This window comes from Lepisosteus oculatus, chromosome 7 (assembly GCF_040954835.1).
Source record: "Lepisosteus oculatus isolate fLepOcu1 chromosome 7, fLepOcu1.hap2, whole genome shotgun sequence".
NCBI lineage: Eukaryota > Metazoa > Chordata > Actinopteri > Semionotiformes > Lepisosteidae > Lepisosteus > Lepisosteus oculatus.
Genome location: NC_090702.1, coordinates 38,383,964 through 38,402,161, shown reverse-complemented (window position 1 = coordinate 38,402,161; position 18,198 = coordinate 38,383,964). Strand labels below are relative to the sequence as shown.

At 35.1% G+C, this 18,198-nt stretch overlaps 2 protein-coding genes across 4 annotated transcripts; both read left to right on the top strand.

The window, feature by feature from the left end:
• The first annotated feature begins 23 nt into the window (after positions 1 to 23).
• On the top strand, positions 24 to 3,009 carry ndufa5 (NADH:ubiquinone oxidoreductase subunit A5). 3 transcript variants are annotated; one of them, XM_069192480.1, is made up of 6 exons: positions 24 to 131; positions 898 to 942; positions 1,639 to 1,755; positions 1,855 to 1,920; positions 2,298 to 2,436; positions 2,706 to 3,009. In XM_069192480.1, exons 1-5 carry the CDS (start codon positions 111 to 113, stop codon positions 2,397 to 2,399), a joined length of 351 nt encoding a protein of 116 aa, XP_069048581.1. In that variant the 5' UTR covers positions 24 to 110; the 3' UTR covers positions 2,400 to 2,436; positions 2,706 to 3,009. The 3 variants fall into 3 exon arrangements, with proteins under 3 accessions (XP_069048581.1, XP_015207993.1, XP_006633454.1); XM_015352507.2 differs by having other exon boundaries at positions 2,701 to 3,009; XM_006633391.3 differs by lacking the exon at positions 2,706 to 3,009 and having other exon boundaries at positions 25 to 131; positions 2,298 to 2,517.
• A 2,256-nt stretch (positions 3,010 to 5,265) lies between these two features.
• Positions 5,266 to 17,222, top strand: iqub (IQ motif and ubiquitin domain containing). Its single transcript, XM_015352483.2, has 13 exons — positions 5,266 to 5,364; positions 5,729 to 6,142; positions 7,455 to 7,589; positions 8,176 to 8,343; positions 9,252 to 9,427; positions 9,701 to 9,856; positions 10,370 to 10,580; positions 12,569 to 12,744; positions 13,792 to 13,962; positions 14,057 to 14,233; positions 14,383 to 14,631; positions 15,997 to 16,182; positions 16,914 to 17,222. The coding sequence occupies exons 2-13, from the start codon at positions 5,734 to 5,736 to the stop codon at positions 17,082 to 17,084; spliced, it is 2,385 nt and encodes a 794-aa protein (XP_015207969.1). The 5' UTR covers positions 5,266 to 5,364; positions 5,729 to 5,733; the 3' UTR covers positions 17,085 to 17,222.
• The last annotated feature ends 976 nt before the right edge of the window (positions 17,223 to 18,198 follow it).

The window sequence follows — 18,198 nt, the reverse complement described above, 5'->3', positions numbered from 1 at the left end:
CATCTCGAAGACGGCACTCGATTTATCCTGTCTAGATATCTGGAAAAGTCATCGATAAAACAAGTGCTCTTTTTTTTCGCCTGGCGTCCCAGAATCCTGTGCACGAAAACATGGCTGGTTTGTTGAAGAAGGTAAGTATGGAGGTCACACAAATAAGCTGATATTACAGTTGTCTGAGACGGGTGCTGGCAAGAATGAAAATGGATATTGAATTAGGTCGTGCTAGTGTATAAGTGTTAATTTAATATGAATAAGTCTTAACCTGATTATTAGTTATTTACATATTCAAAGTGAAGGGTAATGCTGAATAGCGAAATTGTATTATTGTTATCGAGGTTTTGCATTACATTGGTTTATTTAGTAATGCATTATCCGTGTTCATGTTCTTATTTTATTTGGAAGTACTATTTGTAATATGTTTGATATTTAATAACTGAAAACTGATTAACAAATGTCATGGTTGTCAGTGTTGTATCTTTTGAGTATAGATTTTTGGATTGTGGCAGTAAATCGTTCAAGATTATTTGTGGACACGTCGAAGTGATCTTGAGCTTGACTATTGTAAAGATAAAGAAATAAAACATTTCATTTAATGCACCAACCGAAATATATTGCATATACAAGGTAATTATCGTTGCATTCGCTGACAAATGGTGTGCGTCAAATTTACGTTGGGGGGAGGTTCGACATCGTTCGTTAGATAGTGATTTAATGTTTATCAGTGCATGTTTTTGCTGTTTCGATATCGAAGGCATATACGAGGTAGTAGTTTATCTTTTCTAAAACTTGCATATCGTTTTCGGCGACTGTCTTCAAAAGACCCCTTTATAAATATGTACAGTACGAAACGCCTTCGCATAAAAGCTCTTTAATATATTAATGTTGACTTTTTTGCAGACCACTGGCTTATTGGGCCTTGCAGTTTCTCAGAATCCACATGAGGTAAGTTATTTTAATTAGTTTAATGTTTAGTTTTGAAGATTAATAGATTTATTAATCTCGCATGATTTTCATAGCTGGAGAAATATTTAAAACGTGAAGCAAAAAGAAAAAAATGTGTGCATCAAAAGAAATTGATGCATGTCTTCTTGCTTGTATAGGGATATAGCTATAGACCAATTTTTAATGTATTCACAATATGTTTTTTCTCTTTAGATGAGCTACATGTATTAGGAGAACCAGTTAAAGAAATAAGACAAAAATCATTAGGGTGTAACTGAATACACTCCCTACAAACTGATTTTATAGAGATATTTTTGCCTGAAAAAATATTTTTAGCAATGTATAATATGGTAGTGGCCTAGCTTTTTAATATTCATATTGTCTATCTTATACAGTATCTATATATGGAAGTATTCTAATTATAATTTTTCCTTGATATCATTGGAATATATTTTCCAGTTTTAGTAGTTATGCAGACTGAAATAAAAACTGCTTTTCTTTATTGTTATTGAGTATTGAAGTCTTCTTACAAAGTAAGTGGAATTGCTGATATAGATAATTTTGTGGTTTGTTTTCCTTTTTCCTGGAATACAGAATATGGTAGCCTACATGTTAAAGATGTTTTTACGTTCTTTGTGAAGCGTATTTACCAGATCACATTATTTCTTAATTAAACACAAGTGTGCTTTCTTTTAGCGCCTCAGGATACTTTACACAAAAATTCTAGCCTCTCTGCAGACTATTCCTCAGGATGCTGCCTACAGAAAGTACACAGAACAATTCATTACTGAAAGGCTTAATCTGGTGACATCGGTAAAGTATACTAATACGAAATATTCTTCCTAAGTTCTTTTGTGCCTTTATTCTTTCTTGTGGTCAAAAATATCACTTGTTAATATATTTGTTTTCAAGGAACCTGATGTAGAAAAGCTTGAAAAGAAGATTAACTCTGGACAAATAGAAGAGGTTATTTTACAGGTAAGTGCCTTGCGTTATTAGTGGAGTAGTTCCTGTTGATATTGTCAGTAAATAAATAAATTCTTATGGCTAGTAGCATTGTTTTGTTCCTGCTCTTGACACACAAGCAAATAAATATTGTTCACTTTTGTTGCTTTTGACCTCATCATTCTGTCATGGAGTCTTATGTGACAAAGACATCCCTGTATCACTCTGTTTGGAATTCAGCTAGACTTTAAATGTCTATCAAAACATTTATATGATACAATATTATGACACTGGTACATCAAGAATGTTCAAAGTTGTATTTTTGGTTTACTTGTGCACTGTGTCTGTATGTTACTAAAATGATTAAAATGTATTCCTATATTAAAAGTGGTCATTTTTCATATCCACAGGCAGAAAATGAGCTTCATTTATCCAGGAAGATGTTAGAGTGGAAACCCTGGGAGCCCTTAGTTGAAGAACCCCCTGCCAACCAATGGAAATGGCCAATCTAAATTGAACTAAAGTGAAATGAATATCAAGATCTTTCAGGTTTTATGTCTCCATGGTTTTTGTCATTGGACGTACCACCTGTTTATTGTGTATTATATGTCAATAAATTGATAAATATTTCATTTTTTTGCATTATTTGAGACAGATGCATTAATGTAAAATTTTGTTTTGTTTTTTCAAAGGAAGCATTAGAAAAATAATCTCTTTGTGAGCTTTTAAAGTGATAGAATATTGTGTGGAGCAAATCGATTGACAGCAGTGTAAATAACATCCACCCATCCATTTTCTAAAACCTTCTTCTAGTACAGGATCATGGGGGAGTCAGAGCTTATGCCAGCACACAACGGGCACAAGACAAGCTCATCCAGGACAGATGGACACAAACACAGATGTGCAAAAATGCACACCAGGGCAATTTTTCCAGAAGCCTTTTAACCTACTTCTATGTTTTTGGACTGTGGGAGGAAACCCATGTGAAAAAGGGGGAGAACATATAAAATCTACACAGACTGCACCCCAGGTCTGGAATTGAACTCGGGGCTCCAGCTGTGTACTGTATATATGCTAACCACTGCACCATCATGCCACCAGTAAACTGAAGATCTAAAATTGTCCAGAGTAATTGATTTTATGTGTCACTTTACTGCCGGTGTACTTCATCAATTGCTCAAAGGAGATTATCAATATTTGAGTCATCAAGATGACAACATTATCTTGGAATACCAAGTCTCTTGGTAGATAAAAACATTTTTAGAAACCAGTGTAAAGAAATCCATGCAAAATAATGAAGATTTGTTTTAATTTGTGTGAAATGCCAGCTGAAATTAATATGGAAAAATATGTGGCTACACAATGTCTAAATTAAATGTTTGGAATTCTCAAAACCTGAAAGGGGTATTGTTAAATACCATCAATATTTTTTTTAAACTGTTTGCAATGTCTTAAAACTAAAGACACAATGTATAACAGACCTTAAAACATTGAATGCAAAATACGTAAAGCACTCCTTATTACAAATGTCTGCGTGTTTGCCTGGCTACCATCTTAAAATGATTAGTTACAATTTTGCCAATTAAATCTAAGCGAATAGTGGTGATAAATCTTAATTTTAATATATGGAGCATACAGAGAAACCATTTTTTACAGCAACAAATTCACAAAGTCATCAGGAAAATTACCTTTTTTGTAGCATAGGAACAAAATTAGGCACTGTCCTTCGGATGAGATGTAAAACCAAGGCCCTGACTCTCTGTGGTCAATAAAAATCCTGGGGAGTTTCTTGAAAAGAGTAAGGGTGTTACCATGGCCTTCTGGCCAAATTTCCAATTGGCCTTTACCAATCATGGCTTCCTAATAATCCGCCCTCTATGAATTAGTTTCATCACTCTGTTCTCCTCTACACTGATAGCTCATGTGTGGTGAGCGTTCTGGCGCACTATGGCTGCTGTCACATCATCCAGGTGGGTGCTGCACATTGGTGGTGGTGGAGGGGGGTCCCCACTACCTCTAAAGCACTTTGAGTGGAGTGTCCAGAAAAGTCCTATATAAGTGTAAGCAATTATTATAAATTCAGATGCCTTGTGATAGGTCTGTGACACTTGCTGATGTCCACCAGGATGACCCGCATTGAAACTTTATTAATCTCTAAAGAAGATTTGGCTACACTGTGGGTAAAACAACCTGAGGTAAACACCAATATGCCAATGCCATGAAGGCTTTGATCCCCCAGTAGCCTGAGCACATTGCTTCCATTCTGCATTTTTCTTATTGTCTTATTTTTCACTGGTACTGACAAACAACAGCTTAAATTTCCCCATAGCCTCTGCCCAATCAGCTTTCTCACCACTGAGGTGGTTCAGTGCTTATGCAACAGTCACAGTTTGAGGTGCATGAATGATGAATTTATCAGAAGGATGCCAAAAATATTTAATCAGTAAGCCAAAATGTTTAAAACGTTTTCTAAAAACATACAGATAAAGAGGGATAGGTTTCTTTTGATGCTCAATACTTAACTCTTAATATTTGGCTTTTCTAACTAATAGAAAAAAAGGCACGGGATGAGTTACTGATGTGTTGAGATACAAAAGCAAATTCTATCATTATAAGTACCAAATAGAATAATTGTCAATAACTACAAGTGTGTTATGACAGATGCATATGCACATTATATAAGAATCTGTTAGAAAATATATTAGTTAAGCCTTCAATATTTCTATCCATCAATGAAACACAACCACCATCTTGACAGGGCTTGAGCAGGTCTGCAACAAAGAGTGGGTTAGGGTGTGTGGGGGGTTATACTGTACTTATTATACAGCATTATTCATGTAAGTTTGTTAAGCAGAAGAAGGGATTTAATAAACTTCATAAACTTTATTAAAAAGTTTACTTTACTAAAAATCTAAATAAACAAATTATTGAAATAAGATTAAAGTTTCTCTTCATTGCTAAATTAATGTTCCCTATGATTATCTGCATCAAATTATATAACCTCTTATATATCTAATTTTAGAACAAACGAAACGTTTATAGATAATATACATAAAAACATTTTTTTACCCCTTTTCACCATTTGAACATGCAATATTAGTTAATGAACTAAAACCGCTACCTCACTTACTCAGGAAAGAATAAACTGTAAATTATCCTGGTCATTTGTTATCGTGCCAGGCCTAACTTTGTACAGTCTAGTAGTTTTTTTTTTTAATTTTATTTGTCCAGCCTGCCAAAGTTGACATAAAATGCACTTGTAGGTGTCATTTTGACCACAGTTTGATAGCGGCGGTATTAACGCTCACAGCCAATGAGTACTCAATCTAGCATTGTAATATGGCGTATCCATGTTTTTTTTGTGAGGTTAGCCACAATCACATGACTGTTTCCATGGCAGCGCAAAACAATTGTTCTGGTAAACTGCAGGTAACAGAATTGCCAATGTTTCGGGAGGCTCACATTTACACACTTAAGGTAAATAAAACGAAAAAGCAAATTTATGCTGTCAAACTAGAGGTTTTATCGTGAATATCTACACAGAGGGTTCTGGAAATGTAATTTTATGAATAAGATATAGTACAGTTACTGTGCTATAGAACATGCGAGATTATGATTTTAAAAAAGTTAGGTTAAATAAAAATTATTTTAACTTTGTTTACAAGATTTATCTGACAGTTTGACACAAAGCAAAATATTTGTGGTATAATTCATATTTGTCTTTTACTAGGTGGTAGTTAATATAAATTGGCAGCTACCTGTATAGAATCATTGATCTTATTTTGTATATTTTACGTAGTGTTACTGTAAAATATAAATGTTTTTTTTTATTTCCTTCAAGTGAGTATGTCTGACCAAAAGACCGAAATCCCCGATCCCAAAGATGAAGAAGTTCACAGTACTGAAGCAGATCAAGTTGTCACGGAAGACGAAACACCACCCACAGAGCCTGCTGTTGTGACTTCAGCGGCAGAGGAAGGGACAGCAGACCAGGCTCAGCCATCCGAGGCAGCCGATCAAGGTCTTCTGTCGGTGTTCGTGCCCGATGACATGCTCTCAGAAGAGACAGGTCCTGACCAGGTTGCGCAGAGTGTGGATCATGGCCACCCGGTTCCTTCAGCTCCCGCAGAGCCTGATGCTCAGATGGGGCCGGTCGCTGCCGAGGATATGGATTCGACAGATGCAGTGGCAGAAGAGGTTGTGCAAAAGAAGGAAACATCTTCGTCTCCGGCCGTAGAGAACACTACCGTAACAGGTCCAGTCAAACAGACACTTGGTTTCCATTGCTACGATAATCCCCGTTATCACGTGTTTAGGTTTATTGTGTGCACTGCTCTGCATCTTTGTGTCCTGCAGTGCAATCAAGCGTAATCTCCTATCCAATGAAAACTTATGTCTGACTGACAAAACGCAGTGCAGAGGCTACAAAAAGGCAATGTTGCGACTTGGAAAGATCTAGTTTTGAGATCAAGTAGGGCAGGAGTTCACAATCCTTGTCCTGGAGGCCCACTGGCCTTCTGGGTTTCATTCCCAGATGAGTTTAATTACTTAATTGAAGTCTTAATTGAACGAAGAAATTACTTTTCTGAAAATATTTTCATTTTTTTCTACTAGAATGTGTTGGGATTTTATTTGATTTAGGAAATGCAATCGTTAAAAGGCAACCTTACACCTGATTAAGAGCTGAAAACAGTTCAAATTCATCAAGTCATTAAGGGCTCAATTGTATAACTGAGAACTTGGCTGGAACAAAAACCAGCAGCTCATGTGGTCATCCATGAGTAATACTGTTTTAGAATATAAAAAATAATATCTTGTGCTTGTACCGTTTGTGAAGAATTTTACCTGGTCAGGTATTCTGCCCATGTTTTCATTCTGGTTTTAGGATCTCAATCCGGATTAGTTGTTAGGGCCCTGAAGTCCCAGTTTGATGGCTGTGGGTTCAAATTCCAGGAGGAAGGGCGCTGTTGTTGTCTCTTTCTGGTTCACTCAGATTAGTTCAGTAAAGGCCCTTTTGTATAAACAGAACTTGTTGTACTATCATCATTTTAAATGAGAAGATGTTCATAATAGATGTGTGCATTTAAATAAGGGGTTAATAATAAAATGTCAGTTAATAAAATAGATAAGAGCTTTTTCACTGAAGAGTAAATATTAAATATAATTATTAATGAAAGAAAGGAAATTAGGGTATTGTTTGATCTCATAATTTGCAGAACTGACTGCATCTCTGAGTAGTCTAGATGAGCTGTTTTTTTTGCATGGAATCCATTAAACAGACTGTCAGAATCTTGTTTCTCTCAGCTGCTATTATCTGGTCCCATACAGGCGATGCTTTCTGTCTGTCTTCATTTACTGTTGTTGCTTCTTAAATTGGAACCGATATTTCTTTTAGGATTATGTACATCCATTTTAAATTGTATTAACTGTGTTATTTTTCAATGTACATATTATTATAAAAGCAACTTTGATAAAGACAATTTATAAGCTGTTGCCAGCATGTTGCAAGTTAATACAGCAAGATATTTTTATATTTTGTTTACATCTTGTTTTTTTTTCCCTTTCAGTTAAAATCATGCTCCTTCCAGATGGTCATATGATGACCATGGCATTTGCAATAGGCCTTACAGCTGGAGACCTGAAGGAACACTTTGCTACAGAGCTTAAAATGCCAACCAGTGCATTACAGGTTTCATTCAATGGTGAGATTTCCTTTTAAAAAACGTTTCCACAATTAGTTTATATTTTCTGTAAGCATTGTATATTATATGACTATTTTGTGAAAGAATGGACACTTGCTGGGGCTGTGTGTTTTATAGGTAATAATTTAATTTTCTTGACCTGATTTTGAACAATGGATAAAAACACAAGAAAAGATATGAACAAGAGGAAAGCATCTAACTTATCTGGTTTTTACTATTTAAAGGATTTCATTCAGCAGTTTTTTTTTTTAAAGAAGTGTATCAGGCTTCTTAGTCCTATCTGTTTAATCCTAAAAATATTGCTTCCTCATGATAAGGGTATTTTTTTTGTTATAGTTTATGTTCCTGCTACCTGAACGTAACACTGCACTTGACTTTATTAAATTTACAGGCATTTAATCAATCAGGTATTTTTGAAACCCCTTTCCCACATTTACAGTGCTTGCTAATGCTCCTATTTTGTTATCATTGTACATTTTACTAGTTCTCTAAATATAACAGAATCTAAATCAGTGTCATTAATGACAAATAACAGTGGTTCCAATACAGATCCCTTATTCATTTCTGTCACCATTTCATCTCATAGGAAAAGCTGTTGAAGATTCTAAGACGCTTATAGATCTTGGTGTACAGCCTCATGGCACTATCCAGTTAGAAATGTCTTCCTCTGACCCTGAAAACTACCCCATCAAGCCACTTAAGCCACAGCAGGAGTACAACATGCCAGATGTCATAACTGTCGGGGTTCAGAAAGGTAAAATGCACTGGTATTTACTTCAATCTCATTTCATTTCAATCAGTACCATAATGTTTCTTTCTTGCAGAGATATTTTAATATACACTGTTATGCAGAAGTCTAAGTCATTTGACTCAGTCAAAAAGGTATAAAATATGTGTTTTATGAGCATCACCAATTTGATCAAAGTCTCCACTAGTGTTCTATATTATTGGAACAATACATCTTCATTTTTGTGAGAGGAAACTAAGCTGTTCCTATAACCATCTTTAATTTGTATTGATCAAATCTTCAACATGAGTACATGAATATCCAATTTGAAGGGTTGTAGTCGTTAATCCATTGTTTTTATTCATTAAATATAATTAATTTATTATCAGAACATGTTTAGGATGGCTAATTTTTAAGGAACGATTGTCATTTAAAAGAGATAAAGAAAGAAAAACTGAGTTAAGAGAGTGTTAGGAATTAGTTGTGAACACCCTATGCAGAACAATCTGAGGTCCGAAAGCCGTAGGTAAATTAGCCGGTGCAAAAGTACAATAACCAGAGGCGGAGCTGTAATCCGTAAAGATTAGCCGAGAGTCAAAACCAGAACGAGAGCAAAAGTACCAAAACCGAAACCAGGAGAGGTAGACAGAGAACAAACCAGGGTCAGGAAGTCAAAAACCAAGTAGTAAATAACAATGAGACTGGGAGTAGTTCTAGCCAGGACAGCCCTTATACTGAGCACCGGGAGGAGTGTGAAGCAGCATTAAATAGGCTGGGGGAAAGGGCTAATTGGGAACTGTACTGGAATGTGAGGTGGAATGCTGATTCCCCTGGGGGCATGGCGTAACAGAGAGTTGGGCACTGCAACATATCTGATTCTCGCAAAGTGGTATGTCTAAATCAAATGATAGTAAAAATATGATTTCTTTTAACAGAAGAGGATACATATCATTATGTAGTGGTTGAGATTGAAAGGGCTACACACCGTAAACCTTTTCTTGGTGGATATCGGCATAAATTAACAGGGGCAGAATTTCATCATGCTGCAGTGCAAACATTGCCCAAAAAAAGGCCGGACAGAAGTGTTGAACAGTATTGCAGGGACACACAGGTATGGATGTTAATATTACAATAATCAGAGAATACCTCTTATAAATTTATTAGAAAAAATATTTGTTTTAGGGTGTTACATCAATCTGTTATTCACGTCAATCAATAACTCGGGTTACTGGAAATATTTTTTTTGTAAAATGATTTGACTGTGGTGGTTGCTGGTGGTAAAATTAATCAGTATGAAGTTTATGCTTATGTTCGCAACAGGAGTGAATTGTCAAACTATGTGTTATAAATTGATTTTTCTGTATTTTTGTTCCTGAATATATAGACAGTTGTTCAAAAAAGTCAATGCCAGCAGGCCACTAACTCAACATCTACGCAAATGACCAAAATAGGCTGTTATGTGTCCAATGCGAAAGACAAGCTACTGATACCCAAAACATATGTGACAGCAGAAGAATATCATGCTAAAAGGCTCAAAGCAGTAAGTGACTTTTATCATTGTTTTTGGGAAATATATGGACAGTATAATGCATTAGTATATATGCTCTCAGACTCTTAGATATACAGGGAATAATTGCTAATAATAGGATGGAATTTAAATGAATTGAAGACTGTGTACTATTGTGAAAATGTGATTTAAACTGACAAAAACAAACTCAGTGCTATAACATTATGTTAAATACATGTATTCTACTAATCTATAATGCTTCCCTTATCTTGTGTAAAAATAATGGTAATATTGATTCTGCATACATTTTTATTTTATGGGTTCAGATTTGTCAATATTGAACTTTTATTGCTATTTCACTAACTAATATCAAAATTGCACAAATCTGTCTTTAGGAAAGTCTGGTGCACAGGTCTAGGCTTTTTTAATAACATCTATTTGCTGTTTCATTAAATTACATTTTGTGTCAATTATTGGATTTGAGGCATAGTACAGCTGATAAACATAACACTGAACAGCAAATACAATCATATGTGTTCTGTGGAGGTGATAGTCATCCAGACTTACACCAGACGCTGGCAAGCCAAAAGACTGACGGAGCAGCTGAGACAAGAGAGACAGCGCAGACTGGATTGGATGAAGCAGGAGGAAATAAGAAAGAGGAATGAAAAGGAAGACAGAATAAAGAGAGAGTTTGAACGAAGGATGAATCCTCAAACCAAAGAAGATTTTGATCTGTTGTATCATGCTCTAGAAAGTAAGTGAAGTATTTAAAAAGATTCATGATTGCCTTATTTTAAAAATGAGTTACACACAATTCAATTTTATGACGTGACTGAAGTATATAAAACAGTGTCAATTGTTTATTTGTTTGGTTGTATTTTACTTAAATGAATGCAGGTTTTCGTAAAATGTATCAAATGTGTTTTTTTCTGTATGAGTTCATGTTAAATAATATAAAATACTGTTCAGTTCAGTTTTTCATTATTTAACCATAGAGTAAAATGGCTCTATAGACATTAACTTACTTAATTTTAATCTTTTGTGCTAATAAGCAAGTGTGTGACTATCGCTGAGATATTAAAGTATTTAATCTTTTAGTTCATACAGGAACTTGTATTGGTTGATAAATGATAGTGATGTACCAGTGCAAAAATCATAAGCTTGTCTGCGTTTTACAGTGCCTATAAAAAGTCTATACACCCTTTCTAAAATAAGACATTTTGTGGCTTAACAGCCTGAAATCAAGACATTTACTCAAAATTTATTTTACTTTTATTTACACATTGTAATGCCCAACCTCCAAGTTAAAAACACATACTCGGACACTCTGAAAAGTGTTTATTATAATTGATAAGCTAGAAAAATGGGTTGGATGTGTACACATCCCTGAGTTAGTACTGTACGTGGAGGAAGCACCTTTTTTACCATTATTGCTGTTTGGATGGTTCCGAATCAATATAGCACATTTAGATATGCCCATTTTTTCCTGTCAGAAATGTTCAATTTTCAAGTTGATGGACTGCAGCCTTCAAGGTATTTCATAGATTTTCAGTTGGATTGAGGTCAAGGCTCTGACGGGGGTCACTCGAGGACATATACTGTACCTTTTTGTTCTTTAGTAACTCCACTGTTGCTTTGGCTTTGTTGCTTGTCTGTTGCCTTGGCTCATTGTCACTCAGATTTGTGAACTTTTGTCCTAATTTCATCTTTCTTGCAGAAGGCAGCAGGTTTCTTTCAAGGACTTTTCTGTACTTTGCTTCATTAATTTCCCCTTCTCTCCTGATAAGTGTCCCAGTCCCTGCAGATGGGGAAACATCCCAGGAACGTGATGCTGCATATTCCATTCTTCACAGCTGTGATAGTGTTCTTTAGGTGATGTTTTGTGTTGGGTTTGCGCCAGTACCTTGCATTTAGGTGAAAAAGTTCCATTTTAGTTTTTTGTCAGACCAAAAAAACATTTTGCCACATTTGCAGTACACAATTTGTTTCCCCAGTAATGGCTTCTTTCTTGTCCTCCTACCATACAGCCAAATCTGTGAAGTACTTGGGATATTTTTTTGACCAGTTTTGACCATTAAAGCCTGTAGCTCAAGGTTGCCATTGGTCTCATGGTATCCTCTCTGATGAGTCTCCTTGTTTGGTCATTCACTTTAGATGGCAAGTCCTGATCTAGGTGCCATACACCTTCCACTTCTGAGTAATTGTCTTGATCATGCTCCAAGGGATATTTAAGCCTTTTTGACATCTGTTTTTATATCAATCTCTTGCTCTGTGCCTTTCCACAACTTTATCCCATTTGATGGCTCCATGTTGCCCTTAGTTGACTTAGTTACTTTGAGATGCACTACTCAGCAGAGGAGACCTTCAGGGACAGTTGATTTTATTCTAAAATCATCAGAATCGCTACACTTGAACACAGGTGAAGGCTAATTAACTTGATGTGTGATTTGGAAGGCAATTAGGTTACACCTAATTTAAATTGCTTTTACTTATCCAGCAGATTTTTCTAAATTAAGTTTTCATTTGTAATTATATGTCATAGTGCTCGAGCTTTTGTTTTTTACTTGAAGGTTCAGTGTTACAGTGTGTAAATAAAGATAAAATAAATTGTGTTACTTTGAAAGGTGTGTGGACGTTCTATAGGCACTGTATGTGTATGAGTGTGTTCAAGCAGTATATATTATAGCATATATTATTGTCAGGCAATAATATAAAAACAGTATTTTCTTTGCTTCTTTTGAGAATGGAGACAAGAGGAGATTGACCATATTAACTCTACCCTCACTGGACCTGAGCGGAAAGCAGCACTCTGTGCGCTGCTGGAACAAGAAACCCAGCTAATTGCTTCTATTGGGAGACACAGGCTGGTTGCAGGTGAAGAAAACCTTAAGAAGTCAGTTGCAGCATTTTTAGAAAAGGTCAGTTTGCATCCAATGCAAATATCACTCCATCCAGAATGGGAACATACAGTAGCAGATATTCTGAGCTCATTAATTTGTTTTGTTGTGATGAAGTCTGAATTTCTTTTATATGTTCTATTAATCATCTATCCTAAATTGATAGCTGTTTTTGAATACACTAAACAAATCGAGCAAAAAGTCAACACATTATTTGATAAATTAGAAAAATACTCATCATTTTTTTTACAAAACCATTTTCCACTGGAATGAAAGTACACCTGCTTTCCTTTTTGCATTTTTGAAAGAAAATGTGAACAAATTAATTTTATTTAATACCAATTGTGCAACCAAACACTTTTTTTTTGTTTTTAACAAATATATATATATATTAAATAAAGCATTATAACTCTGATTAAGAGAGAATTTCAATAATATGTTTTATGTAACTTTAATAGCACCCTTGGTCTAAATTGCAGACTCTTGAAAACATGGTTTATAAGCAAAAACACATTACGCATTCTCCTAAATAGGTGAGCCGATGGGTCACTTACTGTAAAAAATATGTTAAAAATACAAGACAGAATTCAGTGTAGGATGTACGTGTTCAGGACTATTGTTTGCTTTCTGAGAAAGTAGCTTTGATGCATCCAAGACATGTTAGGAGAGGGTAGTACTTCTACCTTTACAGCTTCTTTGTGCCTATCTACAGGGGTTGAAGGGGGTTTCTCCCAGTATTGCCAGAACTAGTTGGAGAATGAAAATATTCACTTTTACAAATGTTGATGTTGTGACAAAAGTTACAAGTACTAAACATTACAAAAGTAATTTATATATAATGTTCCTATTTTCAGTAGATATCTATTGAAACTATATATAAACCTTAAGGTTATTTACTGTAAGTGATACAGTATACAGTTTTCAATGGAAAAAGGATACCTACTTCTCAAAAACTACATGCACGTTTCTCTGTAATGCAAGTATGACATAAATATGACAAAATCTAAGACAGGGCTGTTTGATGCATCTATCATGTTTTCCTATGGTAGATTTCTCTTTTCCTTTTAGTGTGCTGAACCAAAGAAGTGGAAAGCATTTGATGGAAAAATCACTGAAATGGATACACAATACACAATCAGAGCTAGAGAGCTACGGGATATTTATGCCAGTATAAACATGAAGTATCTAAGTCAAGATGAAAGACTTGATGTCCTTTTAACCTTGAAACATACTGTGAAGGTAGTTTTTATTTTATATTCAAGCATTACAAAATAAATTCATTTGATATACCAAGGCCCTAACGATGGTCTTTTCTTTTTCTGGTTTGTGATAGGAGCATGACTGTAAGTTGACTCAAGATATTGTGGAGTTGATTGACAGAGAGGCTGATCTTATGATGAGAGGAATTAAGGAAAGCAATTTGGAGGGGCTCAGAAAGAGGATTTCTACCCTTTTCCTTCAGTATATTAAAACACCAACATTTAACCCTGAGGTTACGAGGTTACTTAAGGTAAATATACCAGCTTCATGCATTTGCCATATCCTACTCCAAGGTTTCTTTCACTAGGGGAACAATGTTATATTGAAAGATCGTCTTTGTTTGGTGCTTTGTTTCATGTTACTTAACTTTCTCTATCACTTTATTTTTTCCTTCTTTAGGTTCCACAAGACCCAGCACAATTACGCAAAAATATCTACTTCTGTCCAGGATGTAGAAGCTACCTGCCTTCTACTGATTTCTCTCTAACACTGAACTCCCGTTCAGTAGGCAGGTGCCGAAAATGCAGCAAGCTGGATAATGAGGCACGGCGGCGAGAAGACTTATCTAAATACAAGAACATTCTTAAGCATCTTAGAAAGAGTGAAGCTGAGCACAACGAAGATGCAAAGATTGCTTTCTTATTGCAGGTATTCACTCCAGTTTTTTTTTACATTTATACAATTTTTTGTTCTGATGGAAAATTCTTCTTTAAAATATAGTTTTGCATACTTCAATGTACTGTAACTAGTAAACAACTAAAATGATTTTCTTCTACTGACATACTGTACTTTGCACTCTACAATCTGCCAGTATGGTTATGCCTTTTATTTTGAAATTCTAACTGCCAGACAACCATAGTTTTTGGTATTTTTAAAATTCCTATTTTTAATTTGTATTGCAATAAAATACCAATATATGACAAACATTTCTGTAATTCTATTATATATCCTATTCATAGGCTTCTGTGCACTAAATGCTATAGTGTACATGCTTATGCTACAGTACGTAGCTTTGTATGAAATGTGACTGGATTGTAAAGTAACAGGACTCATCCTGACTGTGGTGTATGTTACACAAGATCAGGAATAGCCTTTGGACACAGATTCTCACTCCAAGTCCTGGGCCATGGGTACATCTGTTTTTTTAATTTGCCCGAACTCTTAATGATTCCAGTGAATCAGTTTTCCTTAACTTATCTTAATTCAGTGTTTCTAAGTCTTCAGTCATTGAGAAGTCTGAATTCTCTATAAATCATGAATAGATGTGGCTCTCCAGGACTATGAATGGGGATCACTGACTTGGGAGATGTTTTACCAGATTTGTACTAATATGAGAAAAACCCTGATAAGACAAACAGACAATTGTGACATTCAGGCACATCAATACAGCATGATACCAATGGGACTCATTTATTTGACATAATAGTATGCTTTTAGGAGTTGAAGTCATTAAATGTTGGTAACTAGCAATAAGGGAGGGGATCCCTGTTTTCTAAGAAACCAGGCAAGAAGGAGCTTGATTAGAGTTTACTGTGCTGGGAAGAAGACATGGTAAACCTACAATAAGGTGACACAATAGGAAAAATCAAATTTTAGAAATTTTATTAGGCGATAATGTGCTCACATAAAGCACTGAAGAATAAAATTATAAACTTGTAATTGATTCTTCATAATAAAATACTTTTTCTCAACCCCATTTAAGGGTACTCAAAAACTGAATTTCAAAGCACAAAATATGTAAGGAATTTTTAATTTATTGGTTTGCAGCAGCTGTTGAAGTATGCATTGTCTGTTTTGGTTGTATTTGTAACTATATCTTGTTAATTTCATCTAGAATTTGTCATGCTGATGTAATTGTTTGCAGCTATTAACATGAAAACTGTGAGCCCAGTAAACCTGTTTTTGCTTAAATTATTATTAAATGTTGATATATAATATTGTGCATCACCTTACAGTGTATATATAGTGTGCATGTAGTATATACTACCAAGCAAATTTGTATTCTCATTGTAGGAAAAAGATCTACAGTATTTGGTGGATGTTATATGGGGCGCCCAATCACCACTTAGTGCATGGGATGACTTGCACGATCTTGTCATTGTGCGCTGGGACAGGTTCTCTGAATGGTCTCCATGGAACTGTATTCTGTTAACAAAGGAAGAAGCAGCTGCTCATGTAAAACTGGACAATACTGAGCAGGTGGGGGTAATTTCTGTTTTGTGTTTAATAATGATACAATTTTCTTCTGGAAAAAAATCTAATACCAAACCAAAAAGATCACTATCGGCTGTAGTTATGGCACTGTGATGTTGCTGTAATTCTTTGACTTATCCTTACACTGAAAATAAATATTTAATATGAGGTATTGTATTTAAATCCTGAGTTGTTCAAACCGCAGCATTTCTTGTGTTGTTTCTCTAACACTATTTATTGCATTCTGCCAGCAGGTGGCATTCTATGCTTAGATGTTGTAAACAATAATAACAAATTGAATTCCTTTAAATTCCTTTGAAACTGTAGTTTTCAGTTCATTTGTCTAAACTTTTTTCCTTATAGAAGGCAATTCTCCATTCTCCCTTTTTTTCAAGTGTGTGACTCTTAAATAAATGTTTGGTTTACAGACTAGAATGATTTTCCTCTTTCCAAATGATCAGTTTAAATTTAAAATATATTTCCTTATATAACTATGAAATTAGTTTTTTAAGAAAATATTCTTTTTTTTGAATTGCAACCCAACTCCTGAAATGATTATTACTCTAGTTTACAGTCGCAGGCATAAGAAATCTCCTACAGTATAAATAAACTGTAACTAAATTATTTAGTATCGCTAAGATGGAAATTTCTATTTTACAATGATACTCTTTTACTTTTACTCTTACTCATGACTGTTCAGGATTCTCCTACTTTGACTTTTTTTTTTCTTTTGACAGGCCTATGGGATTGTATTTATTCGTAAGATCAAGCACAAGCACACTTTGGCAAAAAAATATTTTGCTCAAGTTCCAGCAATGGCACAGTTCTTACATACTTATAACTCTCAATCTGCATCCCAGGATGACCTTTTAATAACAAAACCTATTTCAACTGAAACACAATCATGATTTATTTTTTAAATGAAAACTTGATGTGGTTTTGAATTGCAAGAAGCCTTTTTATTATTAAAGAATTTACTGAATCTAGAATAAACAAAATATTGTGTTTTCATTTATTTCTGGGGGTCCTTGAAAAAAAATATAAGTTGTACAGTAGACTTATTATGCTGATTATTCTTATTTTCCCGTTTAATTTCAAACAATATTGCACAAAGAATGCATTAAAAACCTTTTTTCCAAACAATGGGCTATTTTTTATCTTATGTCTTCCAGCTACAGGCTGGAAAAAATGGTGTGATGGTATAGCACAGTCACAGCATAGCAGCAGCCTTAATTGTTTCAAAACCAAAAAACAAAACTGTTCTTCCTTCAGGTTTGTCTCACAGGTTCAGACAAGCTCTGCCTCTTAATGGCAGTCAGTCCCTCTGAAAGCTTTCACAAAGCTGTTCTATCTACAGGCTCATTGGTCTTCAAGGTTCAGTCAGTCTCCCTGCCTCTGTCTCTCTCACTGTCTGGGGCTCTCCCATGGAGCCCAGGTGCTTGGCATCTCTGGCCATTGCCAGCTACCTCACACACCTGCTTCAGGAGAGTACCACATTATAAAGAGAAGACTTCAGCTGTCAGCAATCACAGCTGTGATCACTTAGAGCTGCCCCGTCTTCAAATGCCCATGAGCTGACAACCTGTCATATAGGGTATTTTTGAAACTCAGGACAAAGTGCAGAAATAAGTTCATCAATAGTCTAAGCAGTCATCAAAGACAACAGTTACTGTTACTGGCACTTTTCTGCTGGAAAGAAAACCAGAAACACAGTGGTCCCCCAGGACTAGGACTGGGAACCATTATTTTAATTTGTGTTACAGGAATAAAGGTCTCTTGTAAGTGACTATAAGTGAGCAGACATACTCTGCCTTGATCAAAAAGAGTAGTATGTCAGATTGTTAAATTTGTTAGTTATACAAACCACACGCTTAATTCAAAATGCAGTAAACTACAGTACTATTAACAACATTAGGAAAATACTGCAGTAATGTGTATTATGAATCTCATTGTACTTATTATGAGAGTTAGCTGTTACATGGGCTAATTCTAATAAAAAAGGAATAAACATGAATCGTTTCC

Excerpts from the sequence above, each read along its gene's own strand:
- ndufa5 (XM_069192480.1), top strand. The coding sequence starts at position 111 with ATGGCTGGTTTGTTGAAGAAG. Across the intron at positions 1,756-1,854 it reads GGCTTAATCTGGTGACATCG|GAACCTGATGTAGAAAAGCT; the intron begins GTAAAGTATACT and ends TTTGTTTTCAAG. Across the intron at positions 1,921-2,297 it reads TAGAAGAGGTTATTTTACAG|GCAGAAAATGAGCTTCATTT; the intron begins GTAAGTGCCTTG and ends TCATATCCACAG.
- iqub (XM_015352483.2), top strand. The coding sequence starts at position 5,734 with ATGTCTGACCAAAAGACCGAAATCCCCGATCCCAAAGATGAAGAAGTT. Across the intron at positions 7,590-8,175 it reads ATTACAGGTTTCATTCAATG|GAAAAGCTGTTGAAGATTCT; the intron begins GTGAGATTTCCT and ends TTCATCTCATAG. Across the intron at positions 14,234-14,382 it reads AGGTTACGAGGTTACTTAAG|GTTCCACAAGACCCAGCACA; the intron begins GTAAATATACCA and ends TTCCTTCTTTAG.